This window comes from Hemicordylus capensis, chromosome 17 (assembly GCF_027244095.1).
Source record: "Hemicordylus capensis ecotype Gifberg chromosome 17, rHemCap1.1.pri, whole genome shotgun sequence".
NCBI classification, from domain to species: Eukaryota; Metazoa; Chordata; class Lepidosauria; order Squamata; family Cordylidae; genus Hemicordylus; species Hemicordylus capensis.
The window spans coordinates 13167501-13194848 of record NC_069673.1 but is presented as its reverse complement, the minus strand read 5'-3'; the positions used below and the strand labels follow the sequence as shown (position 1 = coordinate 13194848).

The 27348-nt window shown below is 49.2% G+C and overlaps 1 protein-coding gene across 10 annotated transcripts in view; it reads right to left on the bottom strand.

Moving 5' to 3' along the window:
• The window catches only part of PBX3 (PBX homeobox 3), a 192268-nt gene that overhangs the window by 13978 nt on the left and 150942 nt on the right, over positions 1–27348 (bottom strand). For 9 of the 10 annotated variants that reach the window (XM_053282126.1, XM_053282118.1, XM_053282127.1 and 6 more), the window contains 4 exons: positions 23413–23654; positions 11875–12065; positions 9286–9421; positions 1254–1419 (listed from right to left, as the gene is read on the bottom strand). In XM_053282126.1, coding sequence (XP_053138101.1) covers positions 1254–1419; positions 9286–9421; positions 11875–12065; positions 23413–23654 — 735 coding nt within the window. Of the gene's footprint in view, positions 1–1253; positions 1420–9285; positions 9422–11874; positions 12066–23412; positions 23655–25720; positions 25755–27348 lie in introns of those variants that run through there. The other variant, XM_053282125.1, reaches the window with a different exon arrangement.

Below are 27348 nucleotides of genomic sequence, written 5' to 3'. Positions count from 1 at the left end.
GCCACTCTCAGTGGGGGTGGGGTGGGGACCTTTCCATGTTAAATAGTCTTGCGTTGCAAGGGATTCTGAGGCACAGTCTATGGAACGCTTGCATTGCAAGAAATTCTGGGGCTCCATTTACAGAGCTCTTGCGTGGTGAGGGATTCTGGGGCTCCATTTATGGAGCTCCTGCATGGCAAGGGATTCTGGGGCTCTGTGTATGCTCTTGCTCCGTTTTTGTAGCTCTTGCATGGCGAGGGATTCTGGAGCTCCATTTACAGAGCTCCAGCATTGCAAGGGATTCTGAGGCTCTGTGTACGGAGCTCCTGCATGGCAAGGGATGCTGGAGCTCTGTGTATGGAGCTCTTGCATAGCACAGGATTCTGGAGCTTGTGCATTTCTGGAGCTTGTGCATGGCAAGGCATTCTGGGGCACAACTGAAGTGCACACTCTAGTCTGCAAGATTCCGCATCACCCCACAAAAGTGACAACACACTCTAAGAGTGCGGCCAATACTTTTCCATGGCTACATAATGCACGGGAAGACGGGTAAAGATGGACAAGTGTCAAATTCTCTTTTGGGGAACTTGTTGGGCCCTTCTGATCTTCTCATCAAGGAAACCCAAGGTTCCTAGGAATCCCATTTTAAAAGCCCCGATCAAGGTCTACCTTGAATATCATGGTCTGTTTACTAATAGATAGCGGTGACCTTTATGTTTCGTTATGTATGATCTACAAACTTGTTGCTGTTGATTCTTTCCCAACAGCACCTTGAAAGAAGGACAGCACTGTGTGTAAATTTCAAAGAGAAAAATAGAGGATGTCTCAGGAACTGTCCAGAATGACAGACTTCACAGTGTCGGGGGTGGGGGGGGGGAGGTTCCAACGGAAGGCTCATGAACATTCCAGCTGCTCAGGATAAAAGTGTCAGCTATAGAATGTTAATCACAGTGGTTGGATGCCTTGCATTCATTCATTCATTCATTCAAGCTTTGGCCACAGGTCAGTCATTCTGGAAGGCTTTAAGAAAGAGACAGTTGATCCTGTTGGTGGCTTTCAGAGATCTTCCAAGGCTGGCCAAGAGTGGAATTCAGGAAGGCCCAACCCCCAAGAAGTTTTGATGACTTAGCTAAGACAGCCCTGCATTGAAATCTCTCCCTCCAAAATTTGCAGTTCCTCTGAGAGCCGGGAGAGGCGGGGTGGAGATCCCCCTTCCTGGTTTGCTTTGAAGATGCAAGCTAGGCCCAAGCCACAGAGAAGATGGCGGCACGTACCAGAGTTTGGTGTGGTGGGCGAGTTTGTCTGGTTGTTTTGGACAGCTGCTGCCACGGCGTGCGCTGCGGTCACCGCTGTTTTTGCTGCGTAAAGGTTGGCTTCTTCTTGAAATTTCCCAATGTTCTTCTTGTACCTGATTCTCTTGTTGCCAAACCAGTTGGATACCTGTCAGGAGCAGGGTGGTGTTGGGGAAGAAAAAAAGGAAACATGAAATAAGTCAGCAGCTGGTATTCAGAGCGACACTGCGCCTAAACATGGAGGTTTTATTCACAGGACAAGCTCCCGGGGCAAACCGGATACAAGATGGGTGCCTGCATGACCAATTCTGGTCACTGTATCCCAAAAGGGACATTATAGAACTGGAAAAGGTGCAGAAGAGGGCAACCAAGATGATCAGGGGCCTAGAGCACCTTTCTTATGAGGCAAGGCTAAAACACCTAGAGCTTTTTAGCCTAGAAAAATGGTGGCTAAGGGGAGACATGATAGAGGTCTATAAAATTATGCATGGGGTGGAAAGCGTGGATAGACAGACATTTTTCTCCCTCTCTCACAACCCTATAACCAGGGGGCGCCCCATGAAACTGACTGCCCGGAAATTTAGAAGTGCAAAAGAACACACTTTTTCGCACAATGCATAATTAATCTGTGGAATTCTCTGCCACAGGATGTGGTGATGGCCATCAGCTTGGATGGCTTTAAGACAAATTCATGGAGGACAGGTCTACCAATGGCTACTAGTCTGGTGGCTATATTTACCTCCAGCCTCAGAGGCAAGACGCCTCCAAATACCAGTTGCTGGGGAGCAACAGCAGGAGAGAGGGCATGCCCTCAGCTCTTGCCTGTGGATTTCTCAGAGGCACCTGGTGGGCCACTGTGGGAAACAGGATGCTGGACTAGATGGGCTTCCTTGGGCCTGATCCAGCAGGGCTGTTCTTGTGACCACCAGTCATCTTAGACCTTGCTGTGGTGGATTGAGCCATTTCTCCCAACGCAGGAAGCAAAGCCTTAAAAACCACCACTAGGAATCCAGGGGTGAAAAGGAGAAAAAATACAAGTCATGCTTGGCCAGAGGGAGGGAATGGAGAGAAAGAATGCAATTGTCCTTTGTGTCTCGGGGCTGGAACCACCTTGGCATGCCTGCAAACAGAACCGAGCTCGGATGGCCGCGGAAGGGGAGTGGGAATAAATCAATAATGGGTGAGAGGTTCTTTGTGGCCTCCCTTTGAAGATGGCGGCTCTTCCGTCAAGCCCGCGTCTATGGCTCTCCCTATTAACCCGCCCCAAAGGTCATAGCCGGAGCAGTTGGAACATACCCGCCTGGGAAACCGCGCAGGCAGAAACTATTTTCCAATCGTGGCCATTAGGAGGACATTTGTAAATAATAACTGTAGTAAATAACGATGAAAAAAAGTCCTCCCTTTGCACAGAGAGGCGAGGCGGCTTGCTCGAAAGTTTACACCAGGACACCCGTCCAACAGAAAGAACGTCTCTCGCCAGCTGCACACCCATCAGCAGAATTATTTACTATTTAACGGGTGACCAAAATTGGGGGAACGTGTGTGTGTGAGGAAGCAGAGCTGTAATCAAGAGGAAATAGTACCTGTTCACCTCTGGGCACCCACATTCATTCTTCATCATTGCCCCCTGGGCCCATTAAACCAAGCAGTCTTTTCCTGTTGGTTGCTGGGCATGCAAATAGGTCTGAGGTGAACCCAGGGATTGGTGCAAAGGCTGCCACTGTCACAAGACCACAAACAGCTCCCTTAAAGCCACTTGAATGGCGGCAGATTCCCCAAGATTTATATTACCTGCCCCTCCCAGCTTCCCTATGGAATTGGGGCCATAGCACCTGCTTTCCATGTAGAAGGCCCCAGCACCTCCAGTTGAAAGCATCTCAAGTACCAGAGCTGCGAAAAAGCTCTTTCTGCACCCAAAACCAGGAGGCAGATGGCTGGTCAAAGCAGGCAATAGTGGAGTAGGTTGGCAAAAGCCTCATAGGTTCGGTGTCACCCTTCCCACCCAAACAGTTCAGGAGAAGACAGAGGTGGGGGGCATCCTCATACAAGATGAAAGCATCTGGGCCCAGTCATATATCTCTCAGCCTAGCCTACCTCACAGGGTGGTTGTGAGGGTAAACAGAACTATGCACACCGAGCTCTTCCCAGACCAGCCCCATCCCCGAAGGGGAATATCTTACAGTGCTCACACATGTAGCCTCCCATTCAAATGCAAACCAGGGTGGACCCTGCTTAGCAAAGGGGACAAATCATGCTTGTGACCCCAAGACCAGCTCTCCTCTCCTCTCTTACAGCACTCACAGGGAGCCTCCCATCCCAATGCAAACCAAGGCAGACCCACACTCACTACTGGAAGAAGAGCTCTCTCCCCCGGTAATAAATTTAGCAGCAAGGGCCCTGTTCTTCCACCGAGCCATTTTCCTCCCCACGAACAGTTCCAAGAAGAATAGTATAGGCTTGGTGATGCGGTGATGCTTGGTGACGCGGTGCCCAGAGGGATGCCCAGATGTGGGCATCCCTCTACTCCCATCACACCCATCACTACTCCCATCACACTACTCCCATCACACCCAGCTGCCATGGTCTTTGGCTGGGGATGCTGGGAGTTGTAGTCAACCACATCTGGGAATCCCTGATGCAGAGGGCACTGCCCACCACCGCTACGTTTTGGGGAATAGACTCCATTTTCTCGCTTGCAAACGAAGCGAACCTTTCAACCCGCCCAAGAGTGTCGGGTCAGCGTCGGGCCTCCTCCACGCTGGAAAGAGGAGGACTCCTCTTTCTCCGTTCCATAAGGCAGGCTTTACCATACATTAACGAAGAGCCCTGAGCTTTAAAGGCAAGAAGGGAGGGTGCATCTTTTCGCAGTCTCGACTCCCAGGACAATACAGCACCGTATTGTACATATTGTACTTTATATTATCTTGTCAGTCAGGAAGCAATAATCCATTAATGAAAGCCGACAAAGGAAGACTGCAGACCATCCAATTATGGGTTTATTAACAGTTTCATAATTGCAGAATCTCTATACGTCCACGGCGCGGACGGCGGATATAGAAGAATCCGGTGTTTATGCACACCTCTGGACCAATCAGCCAACAGCCATCACTAATAAAGGCTTGTTTAATTCTCCCAGTAAAATTTTAATATCCCCGCAGCCTGGGGAAGGCTCGGGCAGTGGAGAGGCTTGACATCAGATCGTTTCCACCCTGCTAGTCCCCCGATTTCTTAATCTTTAATATCAAGGCAATTAAAATTAATGGCCACTCATCCAAAGCCACTGTGGGCAGAGTTGCCTTGACATCCGTTGCTTGATGGGATTACCTAGAGGTTAAACTAACAAGCAAGGTTTAATTGGAAGCGACGAAAGGAGCAGCAGATCATACGTTATTGTTCAGCCTGTTTACCACCCTCCATGGAGAGGCCAAACACCGGGCATGGTCCTGCCCGCAGCCCACCCTCCAAAAGAGGAAGGCACATTGATCGACATTTTTAGAGCACACACACACCTTCCAGTGATTTGCAATCGCCCTCCGGGCACATCACTCTGGTGGAATTCGGGGGTCCAAACAAGGAACACTTGCCATCTTGAGCCCTTTGTGCCAATGAATGAGCCGTTTCTGCCTGTTCTTGGGGAACATTTGGGCAGGGGGTGGCAGACACCGAAGCCACAACTATTTCCCCGGCCATTCACTCCCCCAACTCCTGCTGCGGAGGAGAGCTGGTCTTGTGGTAGCAAGCATGAAATGTCCCTTTTGCTAAGTAGGGTCCGCCTTGGAGACTACACATGAGCTTTGTAAGGGGATGGGGGATCCCCTTAGGGGATGGGGCCACTCTGAAAAGAGAATCTTGCATGCTTGCAAGGTTCCAAGTTCCCTCCCAGGCAGCATCTCCAAGATCGGGCTGAGAGAGATTCCTGCCTGCAACCTTGGAGAAGCCGCTGCCAGTCTGTGAAGACAATACTGAGCTAGATGGACCAATACTGAGCTAGATGGGTCTGACTGAGCTAGATGGGTCTGACTAGCTCAATACTGAGCTAGATGGGTCTGACTCAGTATATGGCAGCTTCTTATGTTCCTATGTAGTTCCTGCCTGCCAAGAACAGCTCTCCAGTGGCTGTTGTTGGTGTCTCCCTGGTGCTTATTTTTAGATTCAGATTTACGACGATCTAAATTCACCATGTATGGTTAGTATTCGATACAAGGAATACTGTCTGAAGTTGGAACCCTTCCCATTTCATTCACCACTTTTGCATGAATCAAAAAAATTCTATTCGATAGATTTGATTCCTTGAACTTTCCTACAAGTGTAATCTACGCGGAGTGGCTCAGCCCGGTCGACCATGGGCCTCACTGACCCGTTTTCTATATATAAGCCCCTAAAGAAGACTATGAAGTTGAAATGTGCTCACCGATCTGCATTTTAATTCACAGTTTTGACACTCCAAGCTACTTCTGATGGGTCCAGTGATTTGTGTAACTATTGGCCAGCCAGGGATCCGGGAAACTGACTGTTTTGAAGCTTACGCTCTTCTGCGGAGAGTTTGGAGTCCATTCGTTGACTTGAAATTAAGAGTCATAAGAATGAGCCTCAAAGATTACCCTTTTTTTGTGTTTGTTTGCTTTAAAAAATAATGCAAAGCAGAAGCCAGACTAGTCATTAGGTTGACCGTTGCTGCTGGAGAAGTCAATAAAGGCACCTTAATCCAATCAAAGGGATGCTGCAGTCTCTCTTGACTAAAGGTGCTGTTGCCACCCATCTGGGAAAGCATCACTCTTTGAAAATAGGATTTATGAAGACCTTTGGAAAAGGAAGAGCGGCTTCCAAGCATCTTTGCTACATGCTTTTTGCTCCCTTTCCCCTTCTGCCTGAGAGAGAAGTCCAGTGCTGAACAGCTAAGAGTGCTGAGGCTTTGCTATAGGTCTCTAGCTCTGTGGTTGAGTCCCTGCTTTGCATAAAGATGATCGCAGGTTCAATCTCTGGCAGGGTCTCCAGGTAGGGCTGGGGGAAATGCTGGCCTAGGACTGTGGAGAGCTGCTGCCAGTCAGTGCGCTCAATCCAGACCTAGATGGATTGAAGGTCAGACTCAGTAGAAGGCAGCTTCATATGAATTCCGTGTCATGCAAACCACGGATTTCAGACTAAAAAAAAAAATGAAGGAGTTTAGCTATCACATTTGGATGTCCGTTGGCAATAAAGATTCCCCTCGCCTCCATGGCTAACACTTGAAGGGCAGAGAAGTGGGCAAAATTTGCCAGGCCTGGATCAGATCCTCAGGGTTTGGTAATGCTTGCATCAAAGAATTAAAAGCCAAGTAGGAATAACTTTGATCTTAGCTGCAAGGCATTCTGGGCACCTCTCTCTCTCTCTCTGCTCTCATCTTCTTCATGGATCTCAGAAGTTTTGTGGAGGTTGGCAGGGAGGGCGGAGGGATAAAGCTACTTAGTGGCACATTTTTCATTAAAACAAACTCTCTCTTCACAAGGAAAAAAACAAAGCAAAACAAATGAACATCATCCTGCTCCCAATCACTGAAGGCCAATTAATTAATTGGGCTTAACTGTATATTACATTTCAAACAATACCCTTGCACTTATTTATCATGTTAATTACAATGTTTTTTTTTTTTAAAGGACAATAAATGATGGCTTAAATCATCAAGATGCAGAACGGCGGGGAGACGGTGGCTTAGATTTGCCTCCCTGACAGGGACTATTACTTGAGGTGGGGGGGGGGGAGGCATGTTTGATCCATGACAAGAACAATGGAGGCTGGAGCGACATTATCCCCAAAATCAGGGGGGAGCAGAAAATGCATGGATCAAGAGCCTAGGCAGAACTGTGGTTTCCCCTTGCTTATCTGGAGTGCGCACTTGATGTCCTGCTCCTAATGAAATGGAACGGATTGGTGAAATTTGGAAACTGTAAATATGGAGTTGCATTTGCTTGAATGTGACCATCTCAGGACTAAGGCAAGAGAGCTGGTCTTGTGGTAGCAAGCATGACTTGTCCCCTTAAGCTAAGCAGGGTCCACCCTGGTTGCATATGAAAGGGAGACTAGAAGTGTGAGCGCTATAAGATATTCCCCTTAGGGGATGGAGAGCATCTAGGCTCCAAGTTCCTTCCCTGGCATTTCCAAGATAGGGCTGAGAGAGATTCCTGCCTGCAACCTTGGAGAAGCCGCTGCCAGTCTGTGTAGCCAATACTGAGCGAGATGGACCTATGGTCTGACTCAGTATATGGCAGCTTCCTATGTTCCTAAGACTGTTTCCCCACACAGAGACAGGATCTAGAATCTCTCACCGCAGAGGCATGTCTGCATGGAATTCTTCCTCTGGGGAAACTGATCTGGAAAAGGGTACTTTGGACTTGCACATCCGAGAACCACCAAGAGTGCTGGGGCGTCTTGGTCTTTAAGATGCCACAGGACTCTGCTGTTTTTGCTGAAAGATGACCAACATAGTCAGCTTCCAGAAAGTGGAAGGAAGGGTAGTTCTGTGAGCAGAAGGCTTCTGTCGGTTCCTGCTCTCCACACTTTCATGAAAAAGCCACATTAACTACCAGGTCTGATACAAGTATGTTCCTCTCTGCAAGGGTTACTGGCTTATGTCCATTTCCACCTGATGTAGAATTGAGGTACCACCTTCTCTTGGGATAAAAAAGCAAGAGCTACTGCATTGGGCATTACCAAAGCAAACCAGAATCACGCAGGAGTCTCTGGGGTATCGGGGTTAAACCGATGACATGCACAAGCAACAAAAGTGAGCTCCAGTCCTTATCCAGCGGCCACCCAGGCTCCTTCCACACATGAGCAGGGGTGAAGCCAACTGAATCAGAACCAAAGCATAAGATCCTGCTGGGAATTTTGATTGTCTTCTGTCTTTTCTCTGTCTGTCCTTGACTTGCCCTGTAGCCAAGAACGCACAAGGCAAAGCAATCAGGGTTTCAGCACCCTGGAGAACTCCCAGTGCTTTACCTTGCCTTGCCCTGCCCTGCAGAGAAGTACTCACAAGGCTAGGCAGTCAGGATCTCAGCACCCTGGATAACTCTCAGTGCCTTTGCCTTGCCTTGTCCTGCAGCCAAAAAATCACAAGGCAAAGCTATCAGAGTTTCAGCTCCCCGGAGAGCTCCCAGTGCTTTGCCTTGCCTTGCCCTGCAGCCAAGAACTCACAAGGCAAAGCAATCAGGGTTTCAGCACCCCGGAGAGCTCCCAGTGCTTTGCTTTGCCTTGCCTTGCCTTGCCCTGCAGCCAAGAACTCACAAGGCAAAGCAAGCAGGGTTTCAGCACCCCGGAGACCTCCCAGTGCTTTGCCTTGCCTTGCCTTGCCCTGCAGCCAAGAACTCACAAGGCAAAGCAAGCAGGGTTTCAGCACCCCGGAGACCTCCCAGTGCTTTGCCTTGCCTTGCCTTGCCCTGCAGAGAAGAACTCACAAGGCAAAGCAATCAGGGTTTCAGCACCCTGGAGAACTCCCAGTGCCTTGCCTTGCCTTGCCTTGCCTTGCCTTGCCTTGCCTTGCCCTGCAGAGAAGAACTCACAAGGCTAGGAAGTCAGGATCTCAGCACCCTGGATAACTCTCAGTGCTTTGCCTTGCCTTGTCCTGCAGCCAAAAAATCACAAGGAAAAGCGATCAGGGTTTCAGCACCCTGGAGAGTTCCCAGTGAGCATTTTGCCACCACAAGGACCAGGAGAAATGAGGTCCTGAAAACCTCCAGGCTCCTCCTCTGTGCCCAGAGAGCACAGAGATTTAAAGGGGCAGCCCACTGACCTAGATAGATTACAGAGAACAAAGGAAGGAAGGAAGGAAGGAAGGAAGGAAGGAAGGAAGGAAGGAAGGAAGGAAGGAAGGGAAGGAAGGGAAGGAAGGAAGGAAGGAAGGAAGGACAGCTCTAACCTTGCACACCGGCAAAATAATATAAGGTTTCTTTGCATTGTGTTTATAGATCGGTTTCAACACACACACACACACACCCGCCGCACATTTCTTTCCAAGTGACGGTCGCATGACCTGGCCTACCTGTGAAACTGTAATGCTGCATTTCTTTGCCAGCTCCTCTTTGGCTTCTTCACTGGGGTAAGGATTACTGAGGTGAGAGTAGAAATACTCGTTCAAGATTTCTGTGGCTTGTTTACTGAAGTTCCGCCTTTTCCGCCTGGAAAGAGAGGCAAGCAAAAAACAGAGACGTCAGCGAAAAGGCACGGTGGCAAGAAGCGTTTCTCTAACGCTTTCTTTCTCGAAATGATTGTGTGGAAACAAGATAGGAGGAAAAGCTACCTAGGTTTTCCTCCAAACTTGCTTCCACACAACCGAAAATTGGGAGCACATACAGCTCCCAAACCCAGTTAGAACACAATTTTTGCTTGTGTGAATGACCTCTTATGGTTATATGGCTGAGTTATCTGCAGAACCACCTAAGAAGGGGTCTATACATAATTTGTGAGTAATCTAATCTAATTTGCCAGGTCTGTGTATTAGCAAGCTACCTGAGACAAAAGAAATAGCTGATAAGAGCAGAAGAGCAGACAAAGTTATGATGGTCTACATCGTGATAGCCTGGAATAATACCTGTGGGAAAGGGAAAAAATGTCTCTTGCCCCATTCTTGGAAAAACGGTGCCAAATTTAATTCGTTCTGGAATCGTTGAAAGTCAGAAGAAACTGTTACAAACTGCAGGCTTCTGAGCTTCAACAAGATGCTATTGTTGCCCTCTCCTCTCCCTCTCTGTTTGGCTTCGCATCCAGCCTGCCAAAGAGTTCTGCGTAACATGCAAACTTGCTCACTGCTTTGTGATGCTGCCGTTGGTCTAATAAAGGGATTCCCCACAGGAGCGGTCGGGGCGAGAAGAATTTGACGCAGGTTTCATTGTCCAGTACAGGAGGGAAGACAAATCTTCTGTTTGTTTACTCCGATCGTTGTTGTTGTTTTTTAAATCAACAATGAAAAAAAGGGGGGGGACTCTCATCCAATGCTCATCTAAACAATTCTCATCCAAAACCCACGTCCTGAAAAGCCTTTCCCGTCAACCTGCTTTGCCTCCCTCCTGCCGCCCATGGAAGGATGCACTTTAGAAATTTCTCGCTACACGTTTTCGCTCCCAGCGCCTTCCCCCCTCCGGGCTCCCTGCGATCAAAACTGCCTGAGCCGTACGACGGCCGCTCCGTGGGGAGCTTCCATCTGGCATGCAGGCATCCCATCAGCACAGCAGCGTGCTTATCCCCCCGGCAGCCGGCTGCTCTCCCTAGAGCGATGTTTATCTCATTACTCCACTTCCACTTATTTCGGCGTGGCTTTGGGCTCTTTGCAAGGAGACGCCTGCAAGGCCAACTTCTGAAAGAACACCTTCTCTCTTCATCGCCCCTGGATCTGTCCTTGTTAACTGTGCCTTTGTTACAGGACAGACTCCCCCAGGTCCACCCCGGTGGATCAAACCCCATCCCTCTCCTCTGAACCACAGACTCGTCAAAAGTTAAGAGCTGGAAGGACCTTAGAGGTCTTCTGTGCAGGAATCTGCTACAGCAGAGGTTCACAATCCGTGGTACTTCGGATATCGCTGAACCGCATAATCCCCATCTACAGTTTATCATGGCTACAGAGTGATGGGAGTTGTAGTTCTCAAGACCTGGAGTTGTGAACCCCTGACCTACAGTATCCTGGCCTCTGTTTGAAAAGCTCAATTAAAGGAGAACCCACCATTTCATGAGGCAGGCTGTTCCAGTGTCCAACAACTATGACCATTCCTAAAATCTTGCTACAGGGCATGGGCGTTGAAGGCCCAGTCTTCTATCTTCTCACGTTTTCCATGGGAAAGGATATGCCATATTTGCCTGAATCCAAGAATAAGCTTTCCCCCGAGTTCTCGGATGTTATAAATCCGGGGGATCGTCTTAAATTCAGAGTCCTCATTCTCTCCAGTAAATACAGATATAACCGGTATTTCAGCCGTTTGTTTTTAAGGGGGAGTCGCCTTAAATTTAGAGTCGTCTTCTATTTGGATAAATGTGGTATGCTCCATTGCCCATGTTTTCTTTGGTACAGACTAAATGCCAATGACATCACCCCAATGCATTCCCCTCTGAAGTAAGAGACACCCACTGATCCCTACTGTCTAGCCTGAATCTACTTCCTTGTCATCTCAACCCAACGGCTTCTAGTCCGCTCCTCCTCCTTTGCGGCAGCCCTTCAGATATTTCAAGAAGGCGATGACATCCTCCTTTAATCTTCTCTTCTCCAGGCTACACATGGCCAACCCTTCCTCATACGACTTGGTTTCCAGACCCCATTGCCACCTTGAACCCATCCGAGTTGATCAATCTCCTGAAAAGATGGAGCCCAGAACCCAGACGAGAACGCAATGCAGACTAGAGTGGACCCATTACTGGTCATCATCTGGACACTAGGCCTAAGTTAACACTTAGTCCAAGATTACATCCACTTTTATACCAGTTGTCCTGCTTCAATTATAACTTCCATCCTCGTGCGACATGGGGACCATATGGCTCCCGTGTCCCGCCAAAACCAAACACACCCAGTTAAGCGATTCGAGATGGGAGAACCGCACCGCTATTCTCCGTTCACCGGAGCGACTCATCAGCAGATGGCACTTACCTGGCATCAAGGAACCGCGACCTCAAGATCATGACGGCTTCGCAAGTGCTCTGTTTGAGTTGCATCTGGATGGAGCTGAACTTCCGGTGGATGATGCCCACCATCCTCTCGATCTCCTTGGGAGAAATGGGGCGTGTCCGACTCTGCTCTCGTAGGAGGTTCATCACGTGTGTGGTGAATTCGTTGCACGCCTGGAGAGGAAAGGCTCCGTTAGAGGGGCGACTGCAGCGCGGTCAGGCCAGATCCTGGGTCTTGGGGCAGTGCTCCCTGCCACAGGGGTTCCCAGAAGTTATTGACTACAACTCCCATCATCCCCACAGCAATGGCATTTTGGCGGGGGATGATGGGAGTTGTAGTCAACAACACCCGGGAACTCTTTTAACAGGGAGCACTGGTCTTGGACCTAAAAAAAAAAAAAGTGAACCAAACTTTCAGGTGCATGGGCTAAAGAAACACCCCAGGTGCAAAAGGTCCCAGGTTCGATCCCTGGCAGCATCTCCAGGTAAGGCTGGGGAAGGCCCCTGCCTGAAACCCTGGAGAGCCGCTGCCAGTCAGAGCAGGCAACAATGAGCGAGATGGATTAAATATCTGACTCAGTAAGAGGCAGCTTCATATGTGGAGAACAAAACAGGTGGGCGGAGTTGCGGTGAAATCGTGAGGCTCTGGAAGAGAGGAGTATTTTTAGACTAAATCTGCCCTTATCTCTGGGGAGGCCGAGTGGGATATGAATCGTGCATCTTTGCCTGCAGTGTCTGAAAAGAAGAGCAATGCAGCACGGCACAAATGTTTCCCCACCGCATGAGCACCAGGCCCATATCCCCTCCTATTTCTAACACGCAGAGTTGAAGGGGAATCGCGTGTGATCTCAAAACCCCCGCACTACACTGCACAATCTCACACCTTGGTCAACTCCAGTCCAAGGACTGCTCCCCTCTCCCCATCAGCTGGATCCATCTGTTCATCTGCTGCTATCAGGAAGCTGGCCTGACCAAAAAAAAAATCCCCATAACCTCGACGAGGGGTCGGCACCTTGGCTCTCCAGTTGATGCTGAACTACAACTCCCATAATCCCCAGCCACAATTGATTTTTTCCATCGGAACATAGGAAGCGTCTTTCTTTCAGTTCAAGGGTTCTGTACTCCTAAGGGAGGTCGTCAAAATGTTGCCTGCCTTGTTCACACTCCCCATTTCTTTCTTTCTTTCTTTTGGAGTGTAGGGCAGGAGTCCATCTTCCCATGGTCCCTACAACCACTTGCCTGAGGCTATTGACTCATCTCGCCATGTGAAAAAGCGGCCCCAGGTGCAGAGTATGCTTGTTGGGAAGCCAGGCCTGGTTATGAACATAGGAAGCTGCCTGATGCTGAGTCAGACCCTTGGTCCGTCTCACTCAGTATTGTCTACTCTGACTGGCAGCGGCTTCTCTAAGGTTTCCGGCAGGAGTCTCTCCCGGCCCGACCTGGAGATGCTGCTGGGGATTGAACCTGGGACCTTCTGCATGCCAAGCATGCAGGCGCTCTTCCACTGCGCTATGGCCCCATCCCCTGAGAGGAATATCTCCCAGCGCTCACACATCGCCTCCCATCCAAATGCAAACCAAGGGGCACCCTGCTTAGTAAAGGGGGCCATTCACGCTCCCAACTGTTTGATCTTTCAAGTCAACCATTGGGGGGGGGGCGAAAGAGAATACATCTTAAGCTTAAGCCCTCGAAAAAGTGAGCATCAGAGAACAAGATGAGGATCTCAGGGCGAGGCGGCATCCCTAAGGTGACTTAGGAAAGAAACTCTGGCGAAAGCACTCTGAAAGAAAGCACTCTGACAGCATCCTCCCGTCACCGAAGAATTTGCCAAGAGGGGGCGAGGCGAAGAGTAGAGAGTTCACTTTGCACGGTGGCAGGAGAGGACGCCCCCCCCCCCCCCGCCAAGAAACCCCATCGCTTCTTCCTAAGGTCTCCCACAACTTATGGAAGAGACGCTGCCTAGGAGTGCCGCGGCTGATTAGCAATTTGGCAGAAGTCCAGCATATCCGCAGGATTCGCCGCGCTTCCCTCTCAACCAGTAGTTCATACATGATTAATTAGAACATCTCATTTATGTAGTGTGCACTTTAGCTCATTACTCTAAGTAAAATTTGTTAAGTATTTACATTTAGATAATTAAAATCCGGGTACGCCCTTAAGAAAGATGCATGCACTTCTGGCAGAGAGAGAGAGAGAGAGAGAGAGAGAGAGAGAGAGAGAGAGAGAGAAGCTCACACACAGACACCACATGTAACAAGGAAGAGAGGCTGCTGAAGACACATCACAGCACCAGCATCTCTCCCAGCATCCTTAGGGTGAGGATGGAAGCTGGCGGAGTAAGCCGTGAACACGCGCCAGAAAACGAAACTTGCAGAGTGCTCGGGCGGCTTGCCCGCTCCGTCCCAATTCCAGCCAGATTTAGACGAGGGGCAATAAAAAGGGTCCCAATGCAGGAAAATCAAGGGTCCGCCTACTCCGTCCCCAGCACAGCACCCCTCCAGTGGCTGTTGCTGGTGGCTGTCTTAGGCTTCTGTTTTAGATTGTGTGAGCCCTCTGGGGACAGGGAGCCATCTTTATTCATTTATTTCTATATCTACCGCTTTGACTTTTGTTGCAAAGTGGTCTATAAATATGGGTCGTATTGGGATTCCCGCTTCCTGTTTCTCACACAGTCTGAATCTCCCCCCCACCGCCACCAAGCAGCTTGTTCCCCTACAAGATAGTGCTGGATCTGTTGCTACACCCCATGCTGGGAATTCAAGTAAGTCAACAATCCAAGACATGTTTTAACTTGAAAGGAAACTCCATCCAAGTCAACCGAACTTGCTTCAGAGGAAATACACATAGTGGAAATGTCGATTATTATTTACATATTGCTTTCTGACCAAAAAAAAGCTCCCAAAGTGGTTTAAAGGTAAAGTGTGCCGTCGAGTCGGTGTCGACTCGTGGCGACCACGAAGCCCTGTGGTTGTCTTTGGTAGAATGCAGGAGGGGTTGACCATTGCCTTCTCCCACGCAGTATGAGATTATGCCTTTCAGCATCTTCCTATATCGCTGCTGCCTGATATAGGTCTTTCCCACAGTTTGGGAAACATACCAGCGGGGATTCGAACCAGCAACCTCGGGCTTGGTAGTCAAGTCATTTCCCCGCCATACCATTAGGTGGCACAGAGCAGACATAAGGAAGTACATAAGGAAGTAATATTCCCACCTATTGCAGGGTTAATTTATTGAATTCACAGCCACACAATCATACAATGAGGAACACAGGAAGTTGCTTTATACTGTCAGACCCTTGGTCCATCTAGCTCAGTATTGTCTGCACAGCCTGGCAGTGGCTTCTCCAAGGTTGCAGGCCGGAGTTTCTCTCAGTAAGCCGTGACCACACGCCAGAAACGGAACTCACAGAGGGATCTTAAGAGGAAGATCTTAAAATGCTCACACATGTAGTCTCCCATTCAAATGGGAACCAAGGTGGGTCCCGCTTAGCAAAGGGGACAATTCATGCTTGCTAAGGACCAGCTCTCCTCCCCGAATTCTAGTGTAAGGGAGGGCAAAACCCGCTTTCTATCCACTTTCTCCACACACGTGTCATGATTTTATCCACCTCTGTCATTTCTCCCTTTGGTATCCTTTCTCCCTCTAACTAAAAACCTGCATACACTGCCGCTGTTCCCTGCTGGGCTCGTTTTGGCCGCTCCGACTCGTTTGGGCCGCCCGATTCTCGCACCTTTTCTGGCTCTACAGACAGGACTTTTCCCGAGACGGGGTGACCAGACGGACTCCGCGCCAGCGAAGGAGGCAGGTTCCCAGCTGCTCTGGGAGATTTGGGACGCTTACAATACTTTTGCCTACAGCAAAAATGTATTTCAATGTAATTATAGAAGATAGCTTTTCAATATGTCATCTCTATTATAGGAGCTGTAAATTATGAAGAGAGGCATTTCTCCTGGCGCTGAGAAAGTGGAAGAGAGAAGCTGATGGCGTGACACACTTTCTGGAGGGATTCTCCTCTCTCTCTCTCTCTCACACACACACACACACAGACACACACCGCACTTCCTTCTTTCCTGCTGCTCTCAAGTGCATTTCCCTCTCTGGCAACAAATGTCAAAAATAAACTTTGGGCATGGGGAACACAGCAGTGGGCAATGTTGGCCTCCGCTTCCGGGTTCAAAAGGCAGAACAGCAAGCACAGAAAGCAACATGAGACACAGTGGTGCAAAAAGCTTTGTGGCAAAAACCGGAGCGTCTAGTGCCTCCTACTTCAGATGCCGGATTCGGGTAACCCAAACTGGAGATGCTGCTCAACAGGGCACTCTGGTACCAAAAGACAGCAGCAGTAGGTTCACGTTATGTTGGAGTTCCATACGTTGCAGTGTTGGAGCTCCGTAAGTTGGAGCTCCATACACTGGAACCCCCATACATTGGAGCTCCATACATTGAAGCTCTGTTGCCATTTTTCTTTTTCTCAAGCAACTGCAGGTTCCCTTCCCTGCACTTTTTTGGAAGAGCGTTGCTCTTCAACCAGCAGCATCCTGACGCAGGCAGAGCACCGCAGCTCTCTCACCACCACAGGCACACTCAGTCACAGCATTCACCCACGGGGCACCATCGAGTTTAGGCGGGTTTCCAACTAGTAGCCCAGAGACGCCATACACTATTGCCTACTTCATGCTGCCCCAAACCTCTCAGCTGCTGTTCCTCTGGAAGCAGAAGCCAAACGGAGCACAAGAGCTCCTGTCTGCTCAGCCAAAAGCTCGCGTCTTCCCCAATCCCCGGGCCTCTCTTCGGCGGCTTCCGCCTGCAACAGCCTTTCCGGAAACCCGGAGACCATTTGCCTCTCAGCCGCGGAGACAGGCCCCGTTCTGGAGACAAACCCGTAAAAGGCAGCTGGCTGCAGGGCATGGATGGGAATGATCATCTTGCTGTCCAGGAGATGCGGCTGGGTGTCAGAATCAACCGGGGGAAACGGGCGTGCTCCACTTCAGCTCGGCCTCCTGCTCGCCTGCCCACAGCCCCCGCCCTCTGCTTCCTGGGGTTTGGACGGATGGTGTTGACATTTCGGTGCAAACCTTTGCAAACAGAGCTAAGAAGGCTGCAGTGCTTGGCTCTTGCCAAATGCTTCCGTTAATTGCCGTCAGAGGCTACGGGGGCAAGGGGAACGGCAGTCCGCAACACTAAAACTGTATTTTCACAAGGGTCTTGTCAAGCAAGGTGTCCCCTCCCCTACCTCTCCCCACCACCACATCCCGGACGATTTTCATGCAGAGTGGGGTCAATTTTGCCTCGGTGGCAGGTGTCACGAGCGGTCTAGAAATCTGTGCTTCAAACGGGCGATATTTCTAGGATGGGGAGAAACAAACAGATCTTTGTGCCTGCAATACAGACGGAGAACTTTGGATCCGAGTGGGGTTAGGGAGGAGTTTGTTTGTTTATCTATTGATTAATTATTATATAGTGCCTAATCCACAGACTCCGCGAGGTATACAAAACAAGTAGATGGAAGGAATGAAATGAGAGGAAACACACTGGGATTAATGCGACATATCTGCAGCCCACGTTTGACATCCCATAATGGGGCCATCCACATCCCATTCTTGCTTGGGGGAAAGAGCGGGGGGGGGTGTCCCTTGAGCATCTCAAAAGCGCACCCGCCTTTTTGACCAGAGATGAACGCAAGGAAAAGGTGACACACAAGCTGTTAAGAACATAAGAACAGCCTTTCCGGATCAGGCCCACAGAACATCAGCCTCCTGTTTCCCACAGTGGCCCACCAGATGCCACTGGGAAACTCCGAAGCAAGAGATTAAGGCATGCCCTCTCTCCTGCTGTTGCTCGCCTGCAACTGGTATTTAGAGGCATCTGGCCTCTGAGGCTGGAAGTGGCCTATAGCCACCAGACCAGTAGCCACCGACAGTCCTGCCCTCCATAAAATTTGTCCAAGCCCCTTTTCAAGACATCCAAGCTAGTGGCCGTCACCACATCCCGTGGCAGAGAGTTCCATAGATTAATTATGCGGGGTGTGGGAAAGGGCTTCCTTTCATGGGTCCTAAATTCCCTGGCCATCAGTTTCATGGGATGACCTCGGGTTCCAGTGTGGTGAGAGAGGGAGAGACAATTCTCTGTTGGGATAATTCCAGCTCTCTCAAAAACCCTCGTCCATTTCCACTCTCAGCTGGAGTTAGAGTAGAAGCAGAAATTCAGGAGGGAAGAAGGTCGGGGGTAACAGCCGGCACCAAGGCAGTAGCTCCACTCTCACTTTAGGGAACTGAGCACCACCCACCCCGAGCAGAGGTCTAGGTGCAACATCTGGAGAAACCTACGTATTCCTTTCTGTCCCCTGCACCGTCCCAAGCTGCATCAACCAGATCTTGGATGCCATTGGTTTTGCAGGTGGCTTTCACAAGCCTAACATGGCACGTTGCTAGTCCTCAGGGTTGGCTTGCTCAAGCGTAACATGACAAGTCGCTAGTCATCAGAGTTATGGAGTGGAACTTTGGAAAAAGAAATAGAGCGATGAAACATGGCTTTGATAAGTGCACACAACACACACACACACACACACATACACACAAACACACACAATTCTAAAAAGAAAAAGAAGTGTTTTGCCGGAAATGAAATAAAAATAGGATCATTTCAAACCTCGGAAACCTGCAATCAACCCCCCATGACCCCAAAACATCACATGTAGGTTTGTGGGCTTTGGGGTGACGGGAGTGGGTGAATTGAGGGACCGTTTTTACCATGAATGCATTTCAAAATGGCAAACACGCATTTTTTTCATGGGACGCATTTTCGCCCCACAGAGTCACATTTGTGCGGTGACATTTCCTAAGAGACCCTGGATCTCGCAAACGAGACAAAGAACTCGCCAGGAATCTCCAGGAATGGCAAATGTTTCCTCCCGTCAGCAATCAACACGGAAGCGTCCGGCATTGCAGACCATCTCTCTCTCTCTCTCTCTCTCTCTCTCTCTCTCTCTCTCTCTCTCTCTCTCTCTCTCAGGATCATGGCGCAGCTGCTGAGACAAGCAAAGCCATCTTTTTCTTCAAGGAGCACAGCCTCTGATTAGCCCTCCTTTAGCAACTGGATTTTGTGGTTTGCCGTCACACTCATCCACAGCGACCCACTCCAAGAAAGGGAGCGGAGGCATCTAGGCCTTCTCTTTGTGCAGAAAGCCAACCGCCTGCTCTTCCGGTTCACTGAGCCGAGAAGGTTCGAGCGCTGGAAGTTTGATGAGGACACCTCAGGCAGACGGAGACGAGGTTGCCTGTGGTACGTCAGCAAAGCAAGAGTCTCCTCCTCTCACTCTGCTTAGGTGCAGACTTATGCCAAGTGTCATGTGGACACAATCCAAGCTGAACTGCACCTCCGAACTAAAGGCAAACAGGGTGGGGGGGGAGTGAATATGGGGGAGTTCATAGTTCATAGGGGGTCATCCCTGCTAACTGAGCAAAAAGGCACCTTTTAAAAGTGGTGATTCTCTTTATTGGGCAGGGGGAGAGCAACCGGCCCTATCCACCCCCAGCACACCATCCCTTCAGTGGCTGTTGGGGGGGCCTATTTGATGTTTCTTTCTTTTGTTATTGTGAACCCTTTGGGGACAGGGAGCCATCTTATTTATTTATTTATACTGACGGAAATCGCTTTGGCAACTTTGGTTGAAAAGTGGTATATAAATATCCACCGTACCCGTATCTGTATAATAGACAGCTTTAAGAAGTCAAGGACATGGAAGTGGGGTCCCCAGAAATGGCTCCTAAGAGCCTCTCATATGCCTTTGCACCCTCTGGCATCTTTGCGTAAGCAACAGGGCTAGGCAGGATCAGATAGAGAGGAGGAGGAGGAGGAGGAGGAGGAGGAGGAGGAGGAGGAGGAGGAGGAGGAGGAGGAGGACTGATCTCCAGGCCAGAAGGTTTCCCCTTCAAGATTTCCACTTTGCAGGCACACACACAAAGCCCAGGGATAATTTGAGATCTTGAAGAGCTGAGACTACCTCTCTCCCATTGAGCTGTCCATGGTGCTGATGTCCACCTCATCTGGCTGACCTCAGGGGCTCTCTTCTGTGGAACAGGACAAGAGAGCTACAGCCGGAACTCAGAATCCCCTTTCCCTCTCTTGATTACCAAAGCCCACCTAATTTCACTTTGGTTTTAGCTCATACCCTAAGCTACACACTGCTTGTCCAGCTCCTGTCATTTTCATTTTTAACAGAAAGGAGGAGAGATTATCTTAGGAACATAGAAACATAGGCAGCTGCCATATACTGAGTCAGACCCTTGGTCCATCTAGCTCAGTATTGTCTACCCAGACTGGCAGCGGCTTCTCCAAGGTTGCAGGCAGGAGTCTCTCTCAGCCCTATCTTGGAGACGCTGCCAGGGAGGGAACTTGAAACCTAGATGTTCTTCGCAGAGTGGCTCCATCCCCTAAGGGGGGGGGGGGCATATCTTACAGTGCTCACACTTCTAGTCTCCCTTTCATATGCAACCAGGGCAGACCCTGGTTAGCTAAGGGGACAAGTCATGCTTGCTACCACAAGGCCAGCTCTTGTGATAGCAAGCATGAATTGCTACAATGGGCGACATGTGTGAGCATTGTAAGATGTTCCCCTCAGGGGATGGAGCCACTCTGGGAAGAGCAGAAGGTTCCAATGTCCCTCCCTGGTAGCATCTTCAAGATAGGGCTGAGAGAGACCCTTGCAAGAAACTAGTGTAATAGGCTGCCCCCCAAAAGTGTAATAGGCTGCCAAAGATTCAGAAAGTGACTGAAAATGGATATATTAATATAATTTACAAGTTCTACATAGAACCACCAATATATCCATTTTCAGTCACATTCTGACTTTTTGGCAGCCTATTATTACACTATTTCCTTGCTCTGGTCTTTTTTTTTTTTTTGCATCTACATCCTTTTGTGGATTAGCAATACACCCTATTTTGTGTTGTGTTTACTGCCGGCAACGTTAGAGAACCTGCTGCCAGTCTGTGTAGACAATTCTGAGCGAGATGGACCAAGGGTCTGACTCAATATAAAGCCGCTCCCTATGTTCCGATGTTCCGATCACCTCCTGCTCAGCCAGTCAGAGACTCCTTGAGTCTGTGTGTGCTCCTTCCTGGTCATGGGACACACACTTAGCCTCCTGGGCCAACGGGATACCACTATGCAGATTTATATACCACTTTCCAACAAAGTTCTCAAAGCAGCTTTCATAGAAAAATAATAAAATAAAATAAAATAATCATAATCATAATAGAGATGGCTCCCTGTCCCCAAAATGGCTCACATTCTAAAAGGAAATATAAGGGAGACCCCAACCACAGCCCCTGGCGGGATGTAGGGGTGTGTACGGAACGTGCGCCCACCACTTCCGGTGTTACGCTGACCAGGGCAGCAAGAGGGAATTCAGCCGCCCCATGCCAGCAGTTTTTCAGGAGTGCCGGAGAGGGAAGCGCCGAAAGGGAGCTAAGAGCACCCTCCCCACACCTTAAAGGCCCCAGGTTCAAACCGGTTCGAATGCATGGGTTCCGAACCCGTTTGGCATTCTGGGAACAGAACGCCGAACAGGTTCGTGCACATCCCTAGCACTGACTTGTTGTAGGTAGGTAGGAGAGAGAGAGTGAGAAGGAGAAAAGGAAGGAAGGAAGGAAGGAAGGAAGGAAGGAAGGAAGGAAGGAAGGAAGGAAGGAAGGAAGGAAGGAAAGAAAGAAAGAAAGAAAGAAAGAAAGAAAGAAAGAAAGAAAGAAAGAAAGAAAGAAAGAAAGAGAAAGAAAAAGAAAGAAGCTTCAAACAAAAGGCCACTTCAAGCTGACCGAACCTTTAACTAGACCCACAACAATGATACCTCCTAGTATTTACTTATTATGCATTATATTTTTATCCTGCTTTGCAAAGGTCCACCCACTTTTCATGGCCCACCCTCTTTTATTCGCACAGGAACTCTGCAAGGCAGACCTATTTAAGCTGAGAGGTCCAAGGTTACCCATTGAGTTTCATGGCTGAGCAGGGATTTGAACCTGGCTCCCCCAAGTCCGATCTGACAACTCCAACTCAGGGTTGCATGCCTTCTGCCCTCCTGCAGATGTTATACTACAACTCCCATCAGCCCTGATTATTCCCCACTGTGGCTGAGGATGATGGGAGCTGCAGTCCAAAAATAGGTCAAGGTTGTGCAGCCCTGCTCTAACCAGGAGAGCTGGTCTTGTGGTAGCCAGTAAAATGTGTCCCCTTAGCTAAGCAAAGTCCATCCTAGCTGTATATGAATGGGAGACTAGATGTGCGAGCACTGGAAGATATTCCCCTCAGAGGGTGGAGTCGCTCTGAGTAGAGCATCTAGGTTCCAAGTTCCTTCCCTGGCAGCATCTCCAAGATAGGGCTGAGAGAGACTCCTGCCTGCCACCTTGAAGAAGCCGCTGCCAGTCTGGGAAGACAATACTGAGCTAGATGGACCAAGGGTCTGACTCAGTATATGGCAGCTTCCTACATTCCTATGCTCCACCATAATTTATTTATTTTATTTATTATTTATTGAAAATATTTCTATGCCGCCCCATACACAAGTCCCTGGGTGGTCCACAATCTAAAAAAACTCAACGATTAAAGCATTAACGCAATTAAAACAGTTTAAAATACAGCTAGAAACTCTCAAAGCTTTAAAATGGCAAACTAAAAGCCTGACTAAAGAGGTATGTCTTCACGTCCTTCTTAAAAACATCCAGAGAAGGGAAGGCTCTCATTTCGTTAGGAAGTGCCTTCCAAAGTCCCAGGGCAACCCTAGAAAAGGCCCGGATTCGAGTCGCCACCATCCAAGCCAGTGGCAACTACAACCAGACTCCCCAGATGCTCTTAATAGGCGGCGGGGTCATGAAGAAGAGGCCGTTCGCTTAAATACTTAAGACCCAAACCATTCAGGGCTTCGTATCCCCCCCCCTGGAAACTTATTGGCAGCCCGTATCGTTTTTTAAAAATGGGTATGATAAGATCTCTTTGGGTAACCCCGGAGACCACCCCGGCTGCTGCATTCCGTACCAGCGGCAGTTTCCGGACTCCGGACAAGGACAGCCCAACATAGGGCGCATTGCAGTAGTCAAGCCGGGATGTTACCCGTATAGGCATCACTGATTTCAGGTCGTTTATCTGCAGAAATGGACATAGTTGGCGTATCAGCCGAAGCTGATAGAAAGCCCTCCTGGCCACTGCCTCAGCCGGAGAGACCAGGGAGAGGTTTGGGTCCAGATGTTCTCCCAGACTACGTACCTGCTCGGCATAGCATAGTGACCAAGCTGCAAATATGACACATTTCCATCGGCAGGTCCGCGATCAGGACAGGAGCCTGCACGGCTGTCCACTCCAGGCTGAAGGGCCAATGCGTTTTGACCGGACCCAATTTTCAGCGCACAGCTTTTTAAACGAATACATGGCGTACCGTAAATAAGGCTAACGTGGCAGGCTATTGCTGCTAGCCAACCAGCAGACGGTAAACCCCCGCGGATTCAGGGAGAGGATCCCAGCTTCTAACCTGTTCGTATTTCTCCAGCTCCGTGTGATAGATCTGTCTGATCTGGGTCAACTTAGCCCTGTAATCTGAATGTTCGATTGAGTTATCCGAAGACCCGCCGGAAGCTGCCGCTGCTGCTGCCGCCGCTGCTGATCCGCCACCTTTTTCGGGACCTGAAACCCCTTCCGCCAGAAGCATATTGTCCAAACGCATTAGTTGGGGGTCAGGAGGGTCTTCTTCTTGCGCGCCTCGGATGCTCAGACCTTTGGATAAAGGAAAGAGGTTTCTCTTTTTTCAGCCATAAAAAGGAGTCTCATCAAAACTATCACAAGAAACATTAAACACTACCCCTAGAGTATCTACTCAGCTGATCACGCCAACTGCACAAGAAGTCAGTTAAGCAGTGGTGGGAAGCAGACAAGATTTACCATCTACTCTCTGTGTTCCCAGATTGCTCTCCGGGAATGCCAAGGCCGGAATTCCTTATTAGGGTTGTGCATGGACCACGTGCAGCAATTCGGTCTGAATTCGGAACAAACTGCTGGTCCACAAACCGGTTTATTGGACCAGCTGGCTGGGTGGGTCAAACCAACGAACCAGCTCGAACCAGTTCAGAGCAGTTTGCCATCGAACCACTCGAACTGGTTCAGAGCAGTTTGCCATCGAACCACTCGAAAGGCCTGGTTCACGGTGGACCGGTTCGACCACGTATCCCTTATTCCATCTGGCCAGATTTGGGACCTGCACAGGAGAGCCAATGCCAGAGATCAACCCATCTGAATCCTGGAAAAAAGCAAATCACTTACAGGGATCTCCTACAAGCCCATGGCTTCCGGCAGGGAGAAAGGAAGACTCTATTCTGGAAATTAAGCAACGCATTGTGCCTAGTAATTCTCTCTCTCCCCCACAGAGAGCTACTACTTGATTCCTTGCTTGCCATCTTATTCTGTCCAAGCTGTTTTCGGAAGCCTTTTTTCCATTAAAGGCCAAGTATGAATAAAATTGCACATGGAATGAATTTTGATCTGCATATTTAGCACTGCTGCTGTTAATAACGCACAGAGCTCCGTGGCACGCTGAAGGGGATGAGCCCGTAGCTCAGTGGCAGAGAACCTGCTTTGTATTCCGAAGGTCCCAACTTCAATCCCTGGTAGAACCTCCAGGCAGGGCTGGGAGAGACTCTTGCCTGAACTCTTGGAGAGCTGCTGCCAGTCAGTGCAAACAATACTGAGCGAGATGGACCAGGGGCAGCTACCTACAAAGATACCATCTGCATTAACTTAGTCTGCAGTCCCATTCAGCCTCTGGGACTTCACCCACCATTGACCTTTGCAGTTATTTTCACAACCATGAGGACTAGTAACTGACTTTTTAAAAAATCAAACCAAAAAAAAACCACACCAAACAAACAAGGAAGCCAAGATTCTCAGGATATAGAATTCTTCACATCATCATCATCATCATCATCATGATTTTTATATTATAGTTTTATTATAATAATTATGTTGTTGTTGTTGTTTACATAGTCAGACAGGTGTTATTGACTGGTTTGTTTTATCCAGACATCGAGTCCTCCCCAAGGACTATTATTATTATTATTATTATTATTATTATTATTATTATTATTATTATTATTATTATCCCACACCTCCAGTGTGCTACTGTTTGGGACAGCTTACAGCATTAATAAAATAGATACAATATAGAACAATAAAAAGATTAATAAAATCAATAAAAGTTAGTTCAGTTCAGTTCGGTTATGGCCGCTGACCAGAGAAATATATACATACAGCTCAAACAGTAACAACCGGTAATCCAGCTATTATAGAGCCCGGCTTAGCCTAACAGCTCCTTCGGATGGCAATTTTCTAAAACCCTGATTAAAATGTTAAAGTCAAAACGTTAAAGACCGAACCAACTCCCCACCCGTGATGGGTGTGAATGCAAAAGGTAGTCTGCACTGTTACTGCTTGTCCTGGCCCCCGGAAGCGATGGTGAAGGCCAAAGAGGCCAAAGTCACAGACGGAATGAGACCAAGGCCTGCTATCTCTATAGCCCTCCCCTGGGGATATCCGGCCATTAAGGCCAGACTGCACCACTTTATCCCCCCAGTTTTTGGACTACAACTCCCATCATCCTCAGCCATGGTGCCCAATAGTCCGGGACGATAGGAGTTGTAGTCCAACATCTGCCGGAGGGCCAAAGTTGTACAGCCCGGCGCTAGAACAACTGATCTCCTGAGGTTGACGCAACTCCCAGCATGCTTTGCAGCGCCTAGCTCTGTCGGCCGAAACCTACACGCTAGTCCCAGAATCCCTTGCTCTCTTACCAGCAAGCATAATTGTCATTCCGATGATAAACGCACGTTCAAAACTGCCAGTGCTGTTCGCAGCAACTGGCAGGAAAGCGATCAGCATGTGTTTCTTTGAACACAACGCCGCCCCCAAGTCCCTGCCTCTGAGCGAGAGGATTCCAGGATGACGCCCAGTCACCAGTCTCCGCTGACGACTATAGATCAAGGCTTACAATTTGTAGGCTTAATCAGGTCAGGCGGGCCGGCTGCCAAGACGCGCTCAACACCGGCGCCAAACAAAGTTGAGAAATAATTACAGTTGTAGAAAAATCACTAGAGCTGCAGCTCCTTGGATCAGCGTTCCCACTAATGATGTCACGCGACCCCAAAGGATCCCAGTCCAATTAACCTCTTCCAATCGCAGCCACTCCTGACAGGTCCCCCCTGGGGGGCAAGAGCTGGCACCTCTTCGGCTTTGCATGCTGATGCTACCTGCTGCGGCGGCCGTGTTTGTATTGAGACGCAGAGGCGCGTGCGTTTCGTCGGGCACAGCTGACGTGAAAGGCGCATCCATGAAGCGCCAATTCTTCTGCACAGAAGCGGCAGCCATACCCGCCTCATTTGCCTGAATCTGGCCCCGATTCCTTGGGGTGGGAGCAGGCAGATTGGGATCTGTTTTAACCCGCCCATCAGCAGGTCCAAACTTTGCCCAGTCCCTTGCCAAATAAGAAGGTGGTCAGGGAGGGGCGGGCGGAGAAGCACACACTCTAAAATCCACAACTGCTGTGGAATGGCACGATTTCCGGCAAGACTGCGAAAGACAGTCAAAAAGTGGAGAAATGGCTTGTCTCCGGGACGGACTGGGGTCTGGAAACCAAAACTCAACACAGACTGGCAGGCATCTACAAATCCACTCGCCAGCTCGCCAGTGGCGAGTGCCCACAGCCCTCTGGCGAGCAAGGCAACCAGTATCACAGAGATCTCCCCACAGGTCTCCTTTCCACTGCCATTTTGGAAGCGGAAGGAAACAGGAAGAATCCTTTCTGGGCAGTCAGAGACAGTTCCCACTGTCCCTTCCCAACTCCATGTCCCAGTGCAAATGTCAGAAGACCCACTTCATATTTATTTATTTGACGTATTTCTATCCCACCCCAAACTTATGTCTCTGGGCGGTTCACAATAAAATATAAATTACAAGACAATAAAAGGCTAAAACCACAATGATTTTTTTTTTTAAATAGGAAAGGGAAGATATCCCCTTAGGGGATGGGTCCCAAGCTCAGTGGTAAAGCATCTGCCTTGCAAATGGAAGGTCCCAGATTCACTCCCTGGAAGCATCTCCTGGTAGGGCTGGGAGAGACTCCTGCCTTCGACCTTGGAGACCCGCTGCCAATCAGTGTAGACAATACTGAGCTAGATGGACCAAGGGTCGGACTCAGTCGAAGGCAGCTTCCTATGTTTCCTATATCCACAGACTGGGATGTTAACATTAAGGCCAATTTTGCCACTGTGCACCACTGCAAGATGGAGAAGGCAGGAACAATAATCTCTGTGCTTCATTTTCAAATTGCAGGCAGCAAAACCGAGATGCCAAGAACAAGAAGGCTGTTTTGCTAAAGACCAGGGGGAACTATACGATGCATTTACCTGAATCCAAGACTAGG